The sequence below is a fragment of the Larus michahellis genome, chromosome 30 (genome assembly GCF_964199755.1).
Source record: "Larus michahellis chromosome 30, bLarMic1.1, whole genome shotgun sequence".
Taxonomy (NCBI): domain Eukaryota; kingdom Metazoa; phylum Chordata; class Aves; order Charadriiformes; family Laridae; genus Larus; species Larus michahellis.
In genome coordinates this window covers 348662-369771 of record NC_133925.1, presented here as the reverse complement: position 1 = coordinate 369771, position 21110 = coordinate 348662, and the positions used below count along the sequence as shown (strand labels likewise).

Here is a 21110-nt window from a genome sequence, read left to right as displayed (position 1 = left end):
GGGACTGGGGGGGACTGGGGGGGTCACTGGGAGGGGGCACTGGGGGGACTGGGGGGGCACTGGGAGGGACTGGGAGGGACTGGGGGTCACTGGGAGGGACACGAAGAGACTGGGGGGGGGGACTGGGAGGGTCACTGGGAGGACTGGGGGGGCACTGGGAGGAGACTGAGGGATACTGGGAGGCACTGGGTGGGAACCGGGAGGGAACTGGGGGGCACTGGGAGACACTGGGAGGGAACTGGGGGGCACTGGGTGACAATGGGGGGGTCGTGGGGACACCAGGGGACACTGGGAGGGAACTGGGGGACGCTGGGGGGTTCTGGGGTGCACTGGGAGGGAACTGGGGGCGCACCGGGGCTTACTGGGAGCACTGGGAGCACTGGGAGCGCAGAGGGGGGGGGGGGGAGCCGGCGCTCCGCCGTCTCCTAGCAACGCGAGGCCACGCCCCCTTGTGTCATCGCCCCGCCCCCCCGAGCGCGTTCTCCGTCTCCCAGCAACACGAGGCCACGCCCACTGACCCCCCTCGAGGCCACGCCCCCTAGGCGCCCTCCGCCGTCTCCTAGCAACGGGTCGTGTCGTGTCCCCCCCCCCCCCCCGCCCCGCGTCACGCTTTGGTCGCGCGTCTGACGTCGCTTCCGGCGCGACGGCCGGTGCGGGCGGACATGGCGGAGGCGGCGGCGGCGGCCGCCCCGAGCGGCGGCGGCCCCGGGCCGGGCCCGGAGGCGGCGGCGGCGGCGGGGGGCGGTGGAAGCGGCCCCGAGGGGGGGAGACCCCGTGGGGGAGGCCCCGAAGAGGCGGCGGCGGCGGCGGCGGCGGCGGCAGCCGGGAGGGGCCCTGCGGCCTCCTCGGGTTCGCCGCCGGCGCCGCGGGAGGCGGAGGTGACGGTGGAGATCGGGGAGACGTATCTGTGCCGGCGGGCGGACGGGACCTGGCGTGAGCGCGGCGGCGGGACTGGGAGAACTGGGGGGAACTGGGAGGGGGGGAACACCGGGACTGGGAGAACTGGGGGGAACTGGGAGCGGGGGAACACCGGGACTGGGAGAACTGGGGGGAACTGGGAGGGGGGGAACACCGGGACTGGGAGAACTGGGGGGAACTGGGAGCGGGGGAACACCGGGACTGGGGGAACTGGGGGGATCTGGGAGGGGGGGAACACCGGGACTGGGAGAACTGGGGGGAACTGGGAGGGGAGGAACACCGGGACTGGGAGAACTGGGGGGATCTGGGAGGGGGGGAACACCGGGACTGGGGGAACTGGGGGGATCTGGGAGGGGGGGAACACCGGGACTGGGAGAACTGGGGGGAACTGGGGCGGGGGGAACACCGGGACTGGGAGAACTGGGGGGAACTGGGGCGGGGGGAACACCGGGACTGGGAGAACTGGGGGGAACTGGGGTGGGGGGGGAACACTGGGACTGGGGAAACTGGGAGGAACTGGGGCGGGGGGAACACCGGGACTGGGAGAACTGGGGGGAACACTGGGACTGGGGGGAGCTGGGGCGGGGGGAACACCGGGACTGGGGGAACTGGGAGGCGGGGAACACCGGGACTGGGAGAACTGGGAGGAACTGGGGTGGGGGGGGAACACTGGGACTGGGGAAACTGGGAGGAACTGGGGCGGAGGGAACACCGGGACTGGGGGAACTGGGGGGAACTGGGGTGGGGGGGAACACTGGGACTGGGAGAACTGGGACCAGTATAAATCCCGTCACAGCAGGACTGGGAGAACTGGGACCAGCCCCCTGCCCTCCCCCTGCACTGGTCCATACTGGGAGAGGGCTCGCCGTGTGCCTGCCCAGTCCCAGTTTGCACTCCGGCCGGGTCCCAGTTAGCTCTGAGCGGTCCCAGTTTGCGTCCTGATGGGTCCCAGTTTGTGCCCTGACAGGTCCCAGTTCCCTCTCACCGGTCCCAGTTTGCTCTGAGTAATCCCAGTTTGCCCCGATGGGTCCCGGTTTGCGCTCCGCCCCGTCCCAGTTAGCTCTGAGCGGTCCCAGTTTGCGCTCCGGCGGGTCCTAGTTCGCTCTTACTGGTCCCAGTTTGCACCCTGACAGGTCCCAGTTCCCTCTCACTGGTCCCAGTTTGCTCTGAGTAATCCCAATTTGTGCTCTGGCCGGTCCCAGTTCCCTCTTACTGGTCCCAGTTCGTGCTCTGGCCGGTCCCAGTTCGTGCTCTGGCCGGTCCCAGTTCGTGCTCTGGCCGGTCCCAGTTCGTGCTCTGGCCGGTCCCAGTTCGTGCTCTGGCTGGTCCCAGTTCGTGCTCTGGCCGGTCCCAGTTTGTGCTCAGACGGGTCCCAGTTTGCTCTTACTGGTCCCAGTTTGTGCTCTGGCGGGTCCCAGTTTGCTCTTACTGGTCCCAGTTTGCTCTTACTGGTCCCAGTTTGTGCTCTGGCCGGTCCCAGTTTGTGCTCAGACGGGTCCCAGTTCGCTCTTACTGGTCCCAGTTTGTGCTCTGGCGGGTCCCAGTTCGCTCTTACTGGTCGCAGTTCACTCCGGCCAGTCCCAGTTTGTGCTCTGACGGGTCCCAGTTTGCTCTGGCCGGTCCCAGTTTGCTCTTACTGGTCCCAGTTTGTGCTCTGGCCGGTCCCAGTTCGCTCTTACTGGTCCCAGTTTGTGCTCTGGCCGGTCCCAGTTCGCTCTTACTGGTCCCAGTTTGTGCTCTGGCCGGTCCCAGTTTGTGCTCTGACAGGTCCCAGTTTGTGCTCTGGCCGGTCCCAGTTTGTGCTCTGGCCGGTCCCAGTTTGTGCTCTGGCCGGTCCCAGTTTGTGCTCTGACGGGTCCCAGTTTGTGCTCTGACGGGTCCCAGTTTGTGCTCTGACGGGTCCCAGTTCGCTCTTACTGGTCGCAGTTCACTCCGGCCAGTCCCAGTTTGTGCTCTGACGGGTCCCAGTTTGCTCTGACGGGTCCCAGTTTGCTCTGACGGGTCCCAGTTTGCTCTGACGGGTCCCAGTTCGCTCTGACGGGTCCCAGTTCGCTCTGACGGGTCCCAGTTCGCTCTGGCCGGTCCCAGTTCGCTCTTACTGGTCCCAGTTTGTGCTCTGGCCGGTCCCAGTTTGTGCTCTGGCCGATCCCAGTTTGTGCTCTGGCGGGTCCCAGTTTGTGCTCTGGCGGGTCCCAGTTTGTGCTCTGGCGGGTCCCGGTTTGTGCTCTGGCGGGTCCCGGTTTGTGCTCTGGCGGGTCCCGGTTTGTGCTCTGGCGGGTCCCAGTTTGTGCTCTGGCCGGTCCCAGTTTGTGCTCTGGCCGGTCCCAGTTCGCTCTTACTGGTCCCAGTTCCCCCCCCGCAGACTCGGCGGAGGTGATCCAGTCGCGCCTGAACGAGCAGGAGGGCCGCGAGGAGTATTACGTCCACTACGTGGGCTGTGAGTACTGGGCGGTACTGGGACGGGGTAAAGGCGGGGGGGGGACGGGACGGCGACCCCCCAGCTCCCCGGGGCTAAGCTCCCAGTGCTCCCAGTTAACCGGCGGCTGGACGAGTGGGTGGACAAGAACCGGCTGGCGCTGAGCAAGACGCTGAAGGAGGCGGTGCAGAAAAGCGCCGAGCAGTTCCTGGGGGAGCTGGGGGGGGAACAGCCCGAGCGCAAGATCACCCGCAACCAGAAACGCAAGCACGACGAGATCAACCACGTCCAGAAGGTGGCACTGGGAGGGCACTGGGAGGGCCTGGGAGGGTGTTGGGGGGCACTGGGAGGGACTAGGGGGCACTGGGAGGGGACTGGGAGAGAATGGGAGGGGACTGGGGAGCACTGGGAGGGTGTTGGAGGCAATGGGAGGGCACTGGGAGGGACTAGGGGGCACTGGGAGGGCACTGGGAGGGACTAGGGGGCACTGGGAGGGGACTGGGAGAGAATGGGAGGGGACTGGGGAGGGACTGGGGAGCACTGGGAGGGTGTTGGAGGCAATGGGAGGGCACTGGGAGGGTGTTGGGGGGCACTGGGAGGGACTGGGAAGCACTGGGAGGGTGTTGGAGGCAATGGGAGGGGACTAGGGGGCACTGGGAGGGCACTGGGAGGGCCTGGGAGGGTGTTGGGGGGCACTGGGAGGGACTAGGGGGCACTGGGAGGGGACTGGGAGAGAATGGGAGGGGACTGGGGAGCACTGGGAGGGTGTTGGAGGCGATGGGAGGGGACTGGGAGGGGACTAAGGGGCACTGGGAGGGCCTGGGAGGGTGTTGGGGGGCACTGGGAGGGGACTGGGAGAGAATGGGAGGGGACTGGGGAGGGACTAGGGAGCACTGGGAGGGTGTTGGAGGCAATGGGAGGGCATTGGGAGGGACTAGGGGGCACTGGGAGGGGACTGGGAGAGAATGGGAGGGGACTGGGGAGGGACTGGGGAGCACTGGGAGGGTGTTGGAGGCAATGGGAGGGCACTGGGAGGGTGTTGGGGAGCACTGGGAGGGGACTGGGTGGGACTGGGGAGCACTGGGAGGGAGTTGGAGGTGATGGGTGGGGACTGGGAGGGGACTAGGGGGCACTGGGAGGGCACTAGGAGAGAATGGGAGGGGACTGGGGAGGGACTGGGGAGCACTGGGAGGGTGTTGGAGGCGATGGGAGGGGACTGGGAGGGGACTAGGGGGCACTGGGAGGGCACTGGGAGGGACTAGGGGGCACTGGGAGGGGACGGAGAGAATGGGAGGGGACTGGGGAGGGACTGGGGAGCACTGGGAGGGTGTTGGAGGCAATGGGAGGGGACTGGGAGGGTGTTGGGGAGCACTGGGAGGGGACTGGGTGGGACTGGGGAGCACTGGGAGGGAGTTGGAGGTGATGGGTGGGGACTGGGAGGGGACTAGGGGGCACTGGGAGGGCACTGGGAGAGAATGGGAGGGGACTGGGGAGGGACTGGGGAGCACTGGGAGGGTGTTGGAGGCGATGGGAGGGGACTGGGAGGGGACTAGGGGGCACTGGGAGGGCACTGGGAGGGACTAGGGGGCACTGGGAGGGGACTGGGAGAGAATGGGAGGGGACTGGGGAGGGACTGGGGAGCACTGGGAGGGTGTTGGAGGCAATGGGAGGGCACTGGGAGGGACTAGGGGGCACTGGGAGGGCCTGTGGGGGTGTTGGGGGGCACTGGGAGGGGACTGGGAGGCACTGGGAGGGTGTTGTAAGCACTGGGAGGGCACTGGGAGGGACTGGGGAGCACTGGGAGGGTGTTGGAGGCGATGGGAGGGCACTGGGAGGGACTGGGAGGGGACTGGGGAACACTGGGAGGGACTGGGGAGCACTGGGAGGGTGTTGGAGGCACTGGGAAGGCACTGGGAGGGACTGGAAGGGCACTGGGAGGGCCTGGGAGGGTGATGGGGAGCACTGGGAGGGGACTGGGAGGGACTAGGGGACACTGGGAGGGGACTGGGAGAAACTGGAAGGGGACTGGGGAGTACTGGGAGGGCACTGGGAGGGTGTTGGAGACACTGGGAGGGACTGGGGAGCCCTGGGAGGGCGTTGAGTTGAACTGGGGGGCACTGGGAGGGTATTGAATTGAACTGGGAGGGCGTTGGCGGGGGGGGGGGGGGGGGGGCAGCAGGGAGGCCATGGCGGGGGGTGGGGGGGGCGGTTTACTGGAGTCCCTACTGGGTGTTACTGGGCGTTACTGGGCGTTACTGGGAGCCCTTCCCCAGACCTACGCCGAGATGGACCCCACCACGGCGGCGCTGGAGAAGGAGCACGAGGCGGTGAGTCCCCGGTAGGATGGTGGCGGGGGGGGGTGGGGTGGGGGTGGTCCCCAAGGCCCTGGGGGGGGGGTGGGGGGGGGTGGGGGTGTCCCCAAGGGTGTCCCGTGTCCCCCCCCCCCCGTCCCCGTCCCCGGGTGACGTCCCCCGTCCCCAGATCACGAAGGTGAAGTACGTGGACAAGATCCACATCGGGCACTTCGAGATCGACGCCTGGTACTTCTCCCCCTTCCCCGAGGACTACGGCAAACAGCCCAAGCTCTGGATCTGCGAGTACTGCCTCAAGTACATGAAGTACGAGCGCACCTACCGCCTCCACCTGGTAGGGGACACGTGTGACACGCGTGTGACGTGTGTGTGACACATGGGGGGACACACCGGGCCACGTAGGGATACACACGCGCAGAGCCCGGGGCAGCCCGAGCTCCACATCCGCAACTTTTGCCTTGAATACGTGAAGTTCAAGTGCACCTACCGCCTCCATCTGGTAGGGGACACGCCTCTGACATGCCTGCGACACGTGTGACACGCGTGTGACGTGTGTGAGACACATGGGGGGACACACAGGGTCATAGAGGGACACGCACATGCAGAGCCTGGGGCAGCCCGAGCTCCGCATCCACAAATTTTGCCTTGAATACGCGAATTTCAAGCGCACCAACTGCCTCCACCTGGTAGGGGACACACGTGACACGCGTGTGACATGTGTGTGACACATGGCGGGACACACCGGGCCACGTAGGGACACACACGCACAGAGCCCGGGGCAGCCCGAGCTCCGCATCCGCAAATTTTGCCTCGAATACGCGAATTTCGAGTGCACCAACCACCTCCACCTGGTAGGGGACACGCCTGTGACACGTGTGACACGCGTGTGACGTGTGTGTGAGACATGGGGGGACACACAGGGCCACGTAGGGACATGCACGCGCGGAGCCCGGGGCAGCCCGAGCTCTGCATCCGCAAATTTTGCCTCAAATATGCGAATTTCGAGAGCACCTACTGCCTCCCCCTGGTAGGGGACACATGTGACACGCGTGTGACGTGTGTGTGACACATGGGGGGACACACAGGGCCACGGAGGGATACACACACGCAGAGCCCGGCGCAGCCCGAGCTCCGCATCTGCAAATTTTGCCTTGAATACGTGAATTTCAAGCGCACCAACTGCCTCCACCTGGTAGGGGACACGCCTCTGACATGCCTGCGACACATGTGACACGCGTGTGATGTGTGTGTGAGACATGGGGGGACACACAGGGTCATAGAGGGACACGCACATGCAGAGCCTGGGGCAGCCCGAGCTCCGCATCCACAAATTTTGCCTTGAATACGCGAATTTCAAGCGCACCAACTGCCTCCACCTGGTAGGGGACACACGTGACACGCGTGTGACATGTGTGTGACACATGGCGGGACACACCGGGCCACGTAGGGACACACACGCACAGAGCCCGGGGCAGCCCGAGCTCCGCATCCGCAACTTTTGCCTTGAATACGTGAAGTTCAAGTGCACCTACCGCCTCCATCTGGTAGGGGACACGCCTCTGACATGCCTGCGACACGTGTGACACGCGTGTGACGTGTGTGTGACACATGGGGGGACACACAGGGTCATAGAGGGACACGCACATGCAGAGCCTGGGGCAGCCCGAGCTCCGCATCCACAAATTTTGCCTCGAATACGCGAATTTCGAGTGCACCAACCACCTCCACCTGGTAGGGGACACGCCTGTGACACGTGTGACACGCGTGTGACGTGTGTGTGACACATGGGGGGACACACAGGGCCACGGAGGGACACGCACGCGCGGAGCCCAGGGCAGCCCGAGCTCCGCATCCGCAACTTTTGCCTTGAATACGTGAATTTCAAGCGCACCAACCGCCTCCACCTGGTAGGGGACACACCTCTGACACGTGTGACACGCCTCTGACACACGTGTGATGTGTGTGTGAGACATGGGGGGACACAAAGGGCCACGGAGGGACATGCACGCGCGGAGCCCGGGGCAGCCCGAGCTCCGCATCTGCAAATTTTGCCTCGAATATGCGAATTTTGAGGGCACCTACCGCCTCCACCTGGTAGGGGACACGCCTCTGACACGTGTGACACGCGTGTGACGTGTGTGAGACATGGGGGGACACACAGGGCCACGAAGGGACACGCACACACAGAGCCCGGGGCAGCCCGAGCTCCGCATCCGCAAATTTTGCCTCGAATACATGAAATTCGAGCGCACCAACCGCCTCTACCTGTTAGGGAACATGCCTGTGACATGTGTGACACGCGTGTGATGCGTGTGTGACACATGGGGGGACACGTAGGGATACACAGGGCCACGTAGGGACACGCAGGCACAGAGCCCGGGGCAGCCCGAGCTCCGCATCCGCAACTCTTGCCTTGAATATGCGAATTTCGAGCGCACCTACCGCCTCCACCTGGTAGGGGACACGCCTCTGACATGTGTGACACACCTCTGACACGCGTGTGACGTGTGTGTGAGACATGGGGGGGGACACAGGGCCACGTAGGGACACGCACACAGAGCCCGGGGCAGCCCAAGCTCCGGATCCTCAAATTTTGCCTCAAATACATGAAATTCGAGTGCACCAACCGCCTCTACCTGTTAGGGAACATGCCTGTGACATGTGTGACACGCGTGTGACGTGTGTGTGAGACATGGGGGGACACACAGGGCCACGTAGGGACACGCACACAGAGCCCGGGGCAGCCCAAGCTCCGGATCCACAAATTTTGCCTCGAATACATGAAATTCGAGTGCACCTACCGCCTGTACCTGTTAGGGAACATGCCTGTGACATGTGTGACACGCGTCTGATGCGTGTGTGACACATGGGGGGACACGTAGGGATACACAGGGCCACGTAGGGACACGCACGCACAGAGCCCGGGGCAGCCCGAGCTCCGCATCCGCAACTTTTGCCTCGAATACGCGAATTTCGAGCGCACCTACTGCCCCCACCTGGTAGGGGACACGCCTCTGTCATGTGTGACACACCTCTGACACGTGTGTGACGTGTGTGTGAGACATGAGGGGGGACACAGGGCCACGTAGGGACACGCACACACAGAGCCCGGGGCAGCCCGAGCTCCGCATCCGCAACTTTTGCCTCGAATACGCGAATTTCGAGCGCACCTACCGCCCCCACCTGGTAGGGGACACGCCTCTGACACGCGTGTGACACACGAGGGGACACGTGGTGACGCAGGCGGGACACGGAGGGGGCACAACGCCCAGAGCCCCGGGCCAGCCCCAGCTCCGCCTCGGAGCCGCCAGATCTCGGCGCGCGCGCCAACGCTTCCGCGGGGTGGGAGAGGGACGGAGACCCGCGGGACGCGTTTGGGGGACACGCGTGACGCGTCGGGGGGGGGGGGGGACACACACACGCGTGACCCCGGGCCGTGCCCATCTCCCCAGGGCCAGTGCCAATGGCGGCAGCCGCCGGGGCGGGAGATCTACCGCAAGAGCAACATCTCCGTCTACGAGGTGGACGGCAAAGACCACAAGGTAGGTGGGGGGTTGGGGGCGACACGCGACGTCACGCCACGTCACGCCACGTCACGCGACACCCCCCCCGTTCCCAGATCTATTGCCAGAACCTGTGTCTGCTGGCCAAGCTCTTCCTGGACCACAAAACCCTCTACTTCGACGTGGAACCTTTCGTCTTCTACCTCCTGACGGAGGTGGACCGTCAGGGCGCCCACATCGTCGGCTACTTCTCCAAGGTGGGCCACTAGCCCCGCCCTCTCTGTGGCCCCCCCTGTGTGTCCCGTTCCCCCCCTCCGGTGACGTCACCCGCCTGGCACCCACGTGTCACCCCCACCCACCCCGGGTAGGAGAAGGAGTCGCCCGACGGCAACAACGTGGCCTGTATCCTGACGCTGCCCCCCTACCAGCGGCGGGGCTACGGCAAGTTCCTCATCGCCTTCAGTGAGTCGGGGGCTACCAAAAAGGGGTGGTTGGGCCACCAAAAAGGGGGGGGGGGGACACGCCAAAAAGGGGTGGTGGGACGCCAAAGAGGGGTGGGGGGCTACCAAAGAGAGAGGGGGTGGCCACCAAAGATGGGTGGTGGCTACCGAAGATGGGTGATGGACACCAAAGATGGGTAGGGGGGCTACCAAAATGCATGGCAGGACACCAAAGATGGGAGGGGGGGACACCAAAGAGGGGTGGTGGGACGCCAAAGAGGGGTGGGGGGATCCCAAAGAGAGGGGGTGGCCACCAAAGATGGGTGGTGGCTACCAAAGATGGGTGGTGGGCCACTAAAGATGGGTGGTGGGACGCCAAAGATGGGTGAGGGGCTACCAAAGAGAGAGGGTGGCCACCAAACATGGGTGGTGGCTACCAAAGATGGGTGATGGACACCAAAGATGGGTGGGGGGGCTACCAAAATGCATGGTGGGCTACCAAAATGCATGGCGGGACACCAAAGACGGGAGTGGGGGGCACGCCAAAGATGGGTGGGGGGATCCCACAGAGAGGGGGTGGCCACCAAAGATGGGTGGTGGCTACCAAAGATGGGTGGTGGGCCACTAAAGATGGGTGGTGGGACGTCAACGGTGGGTGGTGGGACGCCAAAGATGGGTGAGGGGCTACCAAAGAGGGGTGGGGGGATGCCAAAGAGAGGCGGTGGCCACCAAAGTCGGGTGGGGGGCTACCAAAATACATGGTGGGATGCCAAAGACGGGTGGGGGGATCCCAAAGAGAGGGGGTGGCTACCAAAAATGGGTGGTGGCTACCAAAGAGGGGTGGGGGGGCCACTAAAGATGGGTGGTGGGCCACCAAAGAGGGGTGGGGGGGCCACTAAAGATGGGTGGTGGGCCACCAAAGAGGGGTGGTGGGACGCCAAAGAGGGGTGGGGGGATCCCAAAGAGAGGGGGTGGCCACCAAAGATGGGTGGTGGGACGCCAAAGGTGGGTGGTGGGCTACCAAAAAGGGGTGGGGGGCTACCAAAATGCATGGTGGGACGCCAAAGATGGGTGGGGACACACAAAAGATTGATGGGGGGGCCACCAAAGGTGGGTGGTGGGCCACTAAAGAGGGGGGGTGGGATGCCAAAGATGGGTGGGGTGGCCACCAAAGATGGGTGGTGGCTACCAAAACGCATGGTGGGCCACCAAAGATGGGTGGTAGGACACCAAAGATGGGTGGTGGGACGCCAAAGATGGGTGTGGGCTACCAAAGATGGGTGGGGGGGCTACCAAAGATGGGTGGGGGGCCACCAAAGATGGGGGGGGGGGGGGGAGTGGATGCCAAAGGTGGGTGGGGGCTACCAAAGATGGGTAGGGGGCCACCAAAGCTGCGGGGGGGGGCAGTGGATGCCAAAGGGGTGTGGGGGCTACCAAAGATGGGTGGGGGGCCACCAAAGCTGGGCGGGGGGGGGGAGTGGATGCCAAAGGTGGGTGGGGGCTACCAAAGATGGGGGGGGGGGGGGCCACCAACGAAGGGTGATGGGCACCAAAATGCCTGGTGGGCCACCAAAGATGGGTGGGGGCTACCAAAGAAGGGTGGCGGGACACAAAAGTTGGGTGGTGGGACACGGAAGATGGGCGGCGGGATGCCCAAGGGGGCGGGGTGGTGGCGGAGGGGGGGGGTGTTGCCCCCCACAAATGGGTGGTGGCCACCACCCAGCTTTGGTGGCCACCTCCCGCGGCAGGCTACGAGCTGTCCAAGCTGGAGAGCACGGTGGGCTCCCCCGAGAAGCCGCTCTCGGACCTGGGCAAGCTCAGCTACCGCAGCTACTGGTCCTGGGTGCTGCTGGAGATCCTGAGGGACTTCCGGGGGACCCTCTCCATCAAGGACCTCAGGTGGGCACCGGCAAGTCCCAGTAGCCCCTCCCAGTACTCCCAGTAGCCCCCCCGGGAAGCCCCCAGTAAGGTGGGAGGACGGGTCCCCGCTGGAGAACCTGAGGGACTTGTTGGCCGACGTCGCCATCGAGGAGCTCAGGAGAGAGCCAGAGCCTCCCAGTAAGACCAGTAGCCTCCCAGTAAGACCAGTAGCCCCCCCAGTAGCCCCTCCCAGTACTCCCAGTAGCCCCCCGGGAAGCCCCCAGTAAGGTGGGAGGACAGGTCCCCGCTGGAGAACCTGAGGGACTTGTTGGCCGACGTCGCCATCAAGGAGCTCAGAAGGGCACCAGAGCCTCCCAGTAAGACCAGTAGCCTCCCAGTAAGACCAGTAGCCCCCCCAGTAGCCCCTCCCAGTACTCCCAGTAGCCCCCCGGGAAGCCCCCAGTAAGGTGGGAGGACGGGTCCCCGCTGGAGAACCTGAGGGACTTGTTGGCCGACGTCGCCATCGAGGAGCTCAGGAGAGAGCCAGAGCCTCCCAGTGAGACCAGTAGCCTCCCAGTAGCCCCTCCCAGTACTCCCAGTAGCCTCCCAGTAACCCCCCAGTAACATGGGATGACAGGTCCCTGGTGGAGAATCTGAGGGACTTGTTGGCCGACCTCGCCATCAAGGAGCTCAGGAGGGCACCAGAGCCTCCCAGTGAGACCAGTAGCCTCCCAGTAACCTCCCAGTAAGACCAGTAGCCTCCCAGTAGCACCAGTAGCCCCCCCAGTGATTCCAGTAACCCCCCAGTAACGTGGGATGATGGGTCCCTGCTGGAGAACCTGAGGGACTTGTTGGCCGACCTCGCCATCAAGGAGCTCAGGAGGGCACCAGAGCCTCCCAGTAAGACCAGTAGCCTCCCAGTGAGACCAGTAGCCTCCCAGTAGCACCAGTAGCCCCCTGAGTGATTCCAGTAACCCCCCAGTAAGGTGGGATGACGGGTCCCTGCTGAAGAACCTGAGGGACTTGTTGGCCGACGTCGCCATCAAGGAGCTCAGGAGGGCACCAGAGCCTCCCAGTAAGACCAGTAACCCCCCAGTTGAGACCAGTAACTCCTCCGTATCGCCTTTAGCCACCCAGCATCTCCAGTAGCCGCCCAGTATCTCCAGTAGCCACCCAGTATCTCCAGCAGCTCGGGGCCGTGGGCACCGGAGGAGGTCCCAGGTGCCTCCAGTGCCCCCCTCCCAGCTCTCCCAGCTCTCCCAGTGCTCCCAGTAACCCCTCCCCCCCCCGCCTTCCCCGGCAGCCAGATGACCAGCATCACCCAGACCGACATCATCAGCACCCTCCAGTCCCTCAACATGGTCAAGTACTGGAAGGGGCAGCACGTCATCTGCGTCACCCCCAAACTGGTGGAGGAGCACCTCAAGAGCGCCCAGTACAAGAAGCCGCCCATCACCGGTACGTCGTTAACCCTTAACGAACCCCCTTCTCCCCCCCCCCACCCCGCCCCCCCGCCTCAAAACTCTCACTTTCTTCTCCTTCTCCCCGCCCCCCCCCACCCCAACAGTGGACTCCATCTGCCTGCGCTGGGCCCCCCCCAAGCACAAGCAAGCCAAGGTGGCCAAGAAATGAGGGCGGCGGCGGCGCTGCGGCGAGTTGTGGCCGGCCTCAGCCTTCACCCCCCCCCCCCCCCCCCCCAAATTCCCCCCCCCACCCTCCCCAGGACTTTGTGTGTGTGTGTGGGGGGCACCCCCCCCTTTGCGTGTCCCCCAGCACCCATCAAGGAGGAGAGGTGAGGGGGTGCTTGCGTGGTTTATTGTGGGGGGCGGGGGGGGTGTGGGAGCCCCAAGGGCACGGTGGGTGCCACCAACCGTCACGGGTGGCCGGAGTCACGGCGGGTGCCAAGTCGGGGGGTCCCATGGGCCGTGGCGGGTGCCGCGGGCCATGGCGGGTGCCAAGTCAGGGTGCGGCGAGGCATTTTTGGGTGCCGTCAGCCATCCTGGGGGGTCACAGCGGGGTTCCATCAGCCACGGTGGGTGCTGTGGACCATCATGGGTGCCATGGTCCATCGTGGGTGCCATGTTGGGGGTCCCATGGGCCGTAGCGGGTGCCGCGGGCCGTGGCGGGTGCCAAGTCGGGGTGCAGCGAGGCATTTTTGGGTGCCATCAGCCATCCTGGGGGGTCACAGCGGGGTTCCATCAGCCATGGTGGGTGCTGTGGACCATCATGGGTGCCATGGTCCGTCGTGGGTGCCATGTTGGGGGTCCCATGGGCCGTAGCGGGTGCCGCGGGCCGTGGCAGGTGTCAAGTCGGGGTGCGGCGAGGCATTTTTGGGTGCTGTCAGCCATCCTGGGGGGTCACAGAAGGGTTCCGTCGGCCATGGTGGGTGCTGTGGACCATCATGGGTGCCATGGTCCATCGTGGGTGCCATGTTGGGGGTCCCATGAGCCGTCGCGGGTGCCGCGGTCCGTCGCGGGTGCCAAGTCAGGGTGCGGCGAGGCATTTTTGGGTGCCGTCAGCCATCCTGGGGGGTCACAGCGGGGTTCCATCAGCCACGGTGGGTGCTGTGGACCATCATGGGTGCCGTGGTCCATCGTGGGTGCCATGTTGGGGGTCCCATGGGCCGTGGCGGGAGCTGCGGGCCGTGGCGGGTGCCAAGTCGGGGTGCAGCGAGGCATTTTTGGGTGCCGTCAGCCATCCTGGGGGGTCACAGCGGGGGTCCATCAGCCATGGTGGGTGCCGTGGACCATCATGGGTGCCATGGTCCATCGTGGGTGCCATGTTGGGGGTCCCATGGTCCATCTCGGGTGCCAAGTTGGGGGTCCCATGGGCTGTCGTGGGTGCCGCGGGCCGTGGCAGGTGCCAAGTCGGGGTGCGGCGAGGCATTTTTGGGTGCCGTCAGCCATCCTGGGGGGTCACAGAAGGGTTCCGTCGGCCATGGTGGGTGCTGTGGACCATCATGGGTGCCATGGTCCGTCGTGGGTGCCATGTTGGGGGTCCCATGAGCCGTCGCGGGTGCCGCGGTCCGTCGCGGGTGCCAAGTCGGGGTGCGGCGAGGCATTTTTGGGTGCCGTCAGCCATCCTGGGGGGGTCACGATGGGGTCCGTCAGCTATCATGGGTGCATGATCCATCATGGGTGCCGTGGACCATCATGGGTGTCATGGTCCATCGTGGGTGCCATGTTGGGGGTCCCATAAGCCGTGGCGGGTGCCGTGGTCCGTCGCGGGTGCCAAGTCAGGGTGCGGCGAGGCATTTTTGGGTGCCGTCAGCCATCCTGGGGGGTCACAGAAGGGTTCCGTCGGCCATGGTGGGTGCTGTGGACCATCATGGGTGCCATGGTCCGTCGTGGGTGCCATGTTGGGGGTCCCATGAGCCGTCGCGGGTGCCAAGTCGGGGTGCGGCGAGGCATTTTTGGGTGCCGTCAGCCATCCTGGGGGGTCACAGCGGGGTTCCGTCGGCCATGGTGGGTGCCGTGGACCATCATGGGTGCCATGGTCCATCATGGGTGCCATGTTGGGGGTCCCATGGTCCATCTCGGGTGCCAAGTTGGGGGTCCCATGGGCCGTGGCGGGTGCCGCGGTCCGTCACGGGTGCCAAGTTGGGGATCCCATGAGCCATCTTGGGTGGCGTGGACCATCGCGGGTGCTAAGTCGGGGTGCCATGAGTCACTTTTGGGTGCGATGCCCCACCTTGGGGTGCCACGAGTCACTTCTGGGTGCCAACTTGGGATCCCGCAAGTCACTTTTGGGTGCCATCACCCATCTTGGGTGCCAACATGGGGTGCCATGAGTCACTTTTGGGTGCTGTGACCCATCTTGGGGTGCCCCGAGTCACTTTTGGGTGCCAACTTGGGGTGCCGCGAGTCAGTCACTTTTGGGTGCCAATTGGGGGTGCTGTGAGTCACTTTTGGGTGCCGTGACCCACCTTGAGGTGCCACGAGTCACTTTTGGGTGCGATGCCCCACCTTGAGGTGCCACGAGTCACTTTTGGGTGCCAATTGGGGGTGCTGTGAGTCACTTTTGGGTGCCATCACCCATCTTGGGTGCCACGAGTCACTTTTGGGTGCCAACTGGGGGTCCCGCGAGTCACTTTTGGGTGGGATGCCCCACCTTGAGGTGCCACGAGTCACTTCTGGGTGCCAACTTGGGGTCCCGCGAGTCACTTTTGGGTGCCAGTTGGGGGTGCTGTGAGTCACTTTTGGGTGCTGTGACCCATCTTGGGGTGCCACGAGTCAGTTTTGGGTGCGATGCCCCACCTTGGGGTGCCCCGAGTCACTTTTGGGTGCCAACTTGGGGTCCCGCAAGTCACTTCTGGGTGCCGTGCCCCACCTTGGGGTGCCAACTTGGGGTGCCATGAGTCACATTTGGGTGCCAAGTGGGGGTCCTGTGAGTCACTTTTGGGTGCCAACTTGGGGTCCCACGAGTCGCTTCTGGGGGCCATGCCCCACCTTGGGGTGCCACGAGTCACTTTTGGGTGCGATGCCCCACTGTGGGGTGCCCCGAGTCACTTTTGGGTGCCAACTGGGGGTCCCACGAGTCACTTTTGGGTGCGATGCCCCACCTTGGGGTGCCACGAGTCACTTCTGGGTGCCAACTTGGGGTCCCGCGAGTCACTTTTGGGTGCCGTGCCCTACCTTGGGTGCCAACTGGGGGTGCCATGAGTCACTTTTGGGTGCCAACTTGGGGTCCTGTGAGTCACTTTTGGGTGCCGTGCCCCACCTTGGGTGCCATGAGTCACTTTTGGGTGCCAACTTGGGGTCCCACGAGTCGCTTCTGGGGGCCGTGCCCCACCTTGGGGTGCCACGAGTCACTTTTGGGTGTGATGCCCCACCTTGGGGTGCCCCGAGTCACTTTTGGGTGCCAACTGGGGGTGCCGCGAGTCACTTCGGGGTGCCCCCAGCCGCCCCTGGGGGTGCCCCCGCCCCCTCAGCGCAGGCCGAGGGGCAGCAGCAGCAGCAGCAGCAGCAGGAGGTGGCCGGGGCGAGCGGCCGGGTGGGCGCCGTTGTGGCCGTGGTCGGGTGGCAGCGGTCGGGACCAGGTGACCGGGTGCCCGTCGTTGTCACCGTCCTCGTCCTCGCAGGGTCCCTCGTCCTCGGGGGCGGGGGCCAGGTGGGGGTGCCGCAGGGGGGCCTCGGGGACGGCGGCGGCGATCCAGGCGGCGTGGGCGGCGGCGCGGGTGTAGACGCCGGGGCGGCCGGGCAGCCCGCAGGCCTCCCCCCAGCTCACCACCCCCGCCAGCAGCCAGGTGTCACCCACCCGGCAGGAGAGGGGACCGCCCGAGTCACCCTGCGGGGACACCGGGACGTCAGGGGGACGCGGGGGGACCGGGGCGGGGGGGGAAGGGGAGGGGACGCGGTGGTGGACGGCGGGGGGGGACGTGACCCGGGGGTGAAGAGGGATGTGGAGGTGGGGGAGGTGGCGGTGGTGGGACGGGGAAGGGACATGGAGGGACAGGGGGGTGACAAAGAGGGACACTGGGGGGACGCAGGGGGACGTGGAGGGACAGGGGGGTGAGAAAGAGGGACATTGGGGACACAGGGGGACGTGGAAGGACAGGGGGGTGACAAAGAGGGACATTGGTGTGGCAAAGAGGGACATTGGGGACACAGGGGGACGTGGAGGGACAGGGGGGTGACAAAGAGGGACAGGGGGGTGACAAAGAGGGACATTGGGGACACAGGGGGACGTGGAAGGACAGGGGGGTGACAAAGAGGGACAGGGGGCTGACAAAGAGGGACATTGGGGACACAGGGGGACGTGGAGGGACAGGGGGGTGACAAAGAGGGACAGGGGGGTGACAAAGAGGGACATTGGGGACACAGGGGGACGTGGAGGGACAGGGGGGTGACAAAGAGGGACAGGGGGCTGACAAAGAGGGACATTGGGGATGCAGGGGGACGTGGAGGGACAGGGGGGTGACAAAGAGGGACATTGGGGTGGCAAAGAGGGACATTGGGGACGCAGGGGGACATGGAGGGACAGGGGGGTGACAAAGAGGGACACTGGGGGGACGCAGGGGGACGTGGAGGGACAGGGGGGTGAGAAAGAGGGACATTGGGGACACAGGGGGACGTGGAAGGACAGGGGGGTGACAAAGAGGGACATTGGGGTGGCAAAGAGGGACATTAGGGACACAGGGGGACGTGGAGGGACAGGGGGGTGACAAAGAGGGACATTGGGGTGGCAAAGAGGGACATTGGGGACACGGGGGGACGTGGAGGGACAGGGGGGTGACAAAGAGGGACATTGGGGACGCAGGGGGACGTGGAGGGACAGGGGGGTGACAAAGAGGGACATTGGGGACACAGGGGGACGTGGAGGGACAGGGGGGTGACAAAGAGGGACATTGGGGACACAGGGGGATGTGGAGGGACAGGGGGGTGACAAAGAGGGACACCGGGGGGACGCAGGGGGATGTGGAGGGACAGGGGAGTGACAAAGAGGGACAGGGGGGTGACAAAGAGGGACATTAGGGACACAGGGGGACGTGGAGGGACAGGGGGGTGACAAAGAGGGACAGGGGGCTGACAAAGAGGGACATTGGGGACGCGGGGGGACGTGGAGGGACAGGGGGGTGACAAAGAGGGACATTGGGGACACAGGGGGACGTGGAGGGACAGGGGGGTGACAAAGAGGGACATTGGGGTGGCAAAGAGGGACATTGGGGACACGGGGGGACGTGGAGGGACAGGGGGGTGACAAAGAGGGACATTGGGGACGCAGGGGGACGTGGAGGGACAGGGGGGTGACAAAGAGGGACATTGGGGACACAGGGGGACGTGGAGGGACAGGGGGGTGACAAAGAGGGACATTGGGGTGGCAAAGAGGGACATTGGGGACACAGGGGGACATGGAGGGACAGGGGGGTGACAAAGAGGGACATTGGGGGGGCGCAGGGGGACGTGGAGGGACAGGGGGGTGACAAAGAGGGACATTGGGGAGGAGGAAGAGGGACATTGGGGGATGTTGGGGACACAGGGGAGGATGAAGAGGGACATGGGGTGACAAAGAGGGATGTTGGGGACGCGATGGGGACAGGGGGGAGGATGAAGAGGGACAATGGGGACATTGGGGGACGTTGGGAACAGGATGGGGACACGGGGGAGGATGAAGAGGGATGTTGGGGACATTGGGGGATGTTGGGGACACGATGGGGACACGGGGAGGATGAAGAGGGACAATGGGGACGTTGGGGACACGGGGAGGATGAAGAGAGACGTTTGAGACACGGGAGAGGATGAAGAGGGACAATGGGGACATTGGGGGATGTTGGGGACACGGGAGAGGATGAAGAGGGACATTGGGGGACGTTGGGGACACGATGGGACACGGGGAAGGATGAAGAGGGATGTTGAGGACACGGGGGAGGATGAAGAGAGACACTGGGGACATTGGGGGACGTTGGGGACACGATGGGGACACGGGGAGGATGAAGAGGGACGTTTGGGACACGGGAGAGGATGAAGAGGGACAATGGGGACATTGGGGGATGTTGGGGACACGGGGGAGGATGAAGAGGGACATTGGGGACATTGGGGGACGTTGGGGACACGATGGGACACGGGGGAGGATGAAGAGGGAGGTTGGGGACACGATGGGACACGGGGGAGGATGAAGAGAGACACTGGGGACATTGGGGGACGTTGGGGACACGATGGGGACACGGGGGAGGATGAAGAGGGATGTTGGGGACGTGGGGGAACATGGCGGAGGTGACACCGCGAGCGGGAGGGACACGGAGCCGGGGGGAGGGGACGTTGGGGACGGTGGCACCCACCTGGCAGGCGTCGCGCTGTCCCTGGGGGAAGCCGGCGCAGAGGGTGTCCCCGGCGGGTGTCCCCAAGGCGGCCGTGTCCCCTGTCCCCGCTGTGTCCCCCGTCCCCGCGTAGAGGCAGCGGCAGCGCCGGTGGCTGAGGAGCGGCACCTCCAGCTGCTGCAGCGTCTTGGGGGGCGGCAGGGGACCTGCGGGGACACCCGGGTGACAAGGCTGTCCCCAACCTGTCCCACACTCGCCCCCCCGGGTGCCGCCAGTGCCACCGCACCCGGGGACAAGTGTCCCCAACCTCCACGGGTGCTCCCAGTGCCACCAAACCTGGGGACAAGTGTCCCCAACCTGTCCCCAACCTCCACAGATGCTCCCAGTGCCACCAAACCTGGGGACAAGTGTCCCCAACCTGTCCCCAACCTCCATGGGTGCTCCCGGTGCCACCAAACCTGGGGACAACGGTGTCCCCAACCTGTCCCCAACCTCCATGGGTGCTCCCAGTGCCACCAAATGTGGTGGCAAATGTCACCAACCTGTCCCCAACCTCCATGGGTGCTCCCAGTGCCACCAAACCTGGGGACAACGGTGTCCCCAACCTGTCCCCAACCTCCATAGATGCTCCCGGTGCCACCAAACCTGGGGACAACGGTGTCCCCAACCTGTCCCCAACCTCCATAGATGCTCCCAGTGCCACCAAACATGGGGACAACGGTGTCCCCAACCTATCCGCAACCTCCATGGGTGCTCCCAGTGCCACTAAACCTGGGGACAACGGTGTCCCCAACCTGTCCCCAAGCTCCACAGATGCTCCCAAATGCCACCAAAGCTGGCACCAAGTGTCCCCAACCTGTCCCCAACCTCCACAGATGCTCCCAGTGCCACCAAACCTGGGGACAATGGTGTCCTTAACCTGTCCCCAACCTCCATAGGTGCTCCCAGTGCCACCAAACCTGGTGACAACAGCGTCCCCAACCTCCATGGGTGCTCCTAAATGCCACCAAATCCGGTGGCAAGTGTCCCCAACCTCCACAGATGTTCCTATTGCTGCTAAACCTGGGGACAACGGTGTCCTTAACCTGTCCCCAAGCTCCACAGATGCTCCCAAATGCCACCAAAGGTGGCGCCAAGCGTCCCCAACCTGTCCCCAACCTCCCGGGATATTCCCAAGCGTGGCGCCGGTGACACTGACCGGCGGTGCGGATGTCCCCCCAGCCGGTGACGGTGCAGTTGGTGCCGGGGGGGAAGCGGACGGCGGGGCCGGGCAGGCAGATGGGGCGCACCAGGCGGGTGGGGGTGACGGGGGTGTCCAGCCGGGCCAGCGCCAGGTCCCCGGCGATGTCCCCGTCCCCCTCGATGGCGTCCCCCTCGCGGTAGGCGGGGTGGCGGGTGACGGCGGCCACCCGCCTCACCTGGGCGTCGGCGGGGGGGGACAGGAGCTGCAGGGCCCCCAGCGTCACCCGGTACTCGGAGAGGGGGTTCTCCCTGGGGGGGGACGACACACACATAGAGTGGGGGGCTCAGACACTGGGGACCCCCCCCCCCCCCTCCCCGGGTCTCCCAAGGAGAGGGGTGTCCCCAGGGGAGCTGGGGGGGGGGGGGGAGGCAATGGGGTCCCAAGGGGGGTTGGGGGGTAATTTGGGGGGTGTAGGGAGGGGGGTTGGGGGTCTCAGGGGTTTTTGGGGGGGGTAATGGGGTCCCAAGGAGGGGTCCAGGGGTGCAAGATGGGGGGTTGGGGGTCTCGGGGGTTTTTGAGGGGGTTGGGGGGTGGGGGGGATTACTTGAGGGGTGTAGGGAGGGTGGTTGAGGATCTCAGGGGGTTTCTGGGGGGGTAATGGGGTCCCAAGGGGGGGGTGGGGGTCCAGGGGGGGTAATTTGAGGGGTGTAGGGAGGGGGGTT

At 65.2% G+C, this 21110-nt stretch overlaps 2 protein-coding genes across 2 annotated transcripts in view; one reads left to right on the top strand and one right to left on the bottom strand.

The window, feature by feature from the left end:
• Positions 1 to 644: 644 nt before the first annotated feature.
• KAT8 (lysine acetyltransferase 8) lies at positions 645 to 13251 on the top strand. The gene is made up of 11 exons (XM_074567936.1): positions 645 to 933; positions 3281 to 3355; positions 3451 to 3629; positions 5608 to 5661; positions 5816 to 5980; positions 9099 to 9188; positions 9266 to 9406; positions 9518 to 9611; positions 11338 to 11488; positions 12753 to 12907; positions 13017 to 13251. The coding sequence occupies exons 1-11, from the start codon at positions 663 to 665 to the stop codon at positions 13079 to 13081; spliced, it is 1440 nt and encodes a 479-aa protein (XP_074424037.1). The 5' UTR covers positions 645 to 662; the 3' UTR covers positions 13082 to 13251.
• Positions 13252 to 14765: 1514 nt separating this feature from the next.
• Positions 14766 to 21110, bottom strand: part of PRSS8 (serine protease 8) — a 6859-nt gene continuing 514 nt past the window's right edge. Inside the window, exons 2-4 of the mRNA XM_074567878.1 lie at positions 20404 to 20696; positions 19227 to 19411; positions 14766 to 16735 (exon numbers count right to left, since the gene is read on the bottom strand). Coding sequence (XP_074423979.1) covers positions 16376 to 16735; positions 19227 to 19411; positions 20404 to 20696 — 838 coding nt within the window. The 3' untranslated portion in view covers positions 14766 to 16375. The remainder of the gene's footprint in view (positions 16736 to 19226; positions 19412 to 20403; positions 20697 to 21110) is intronic.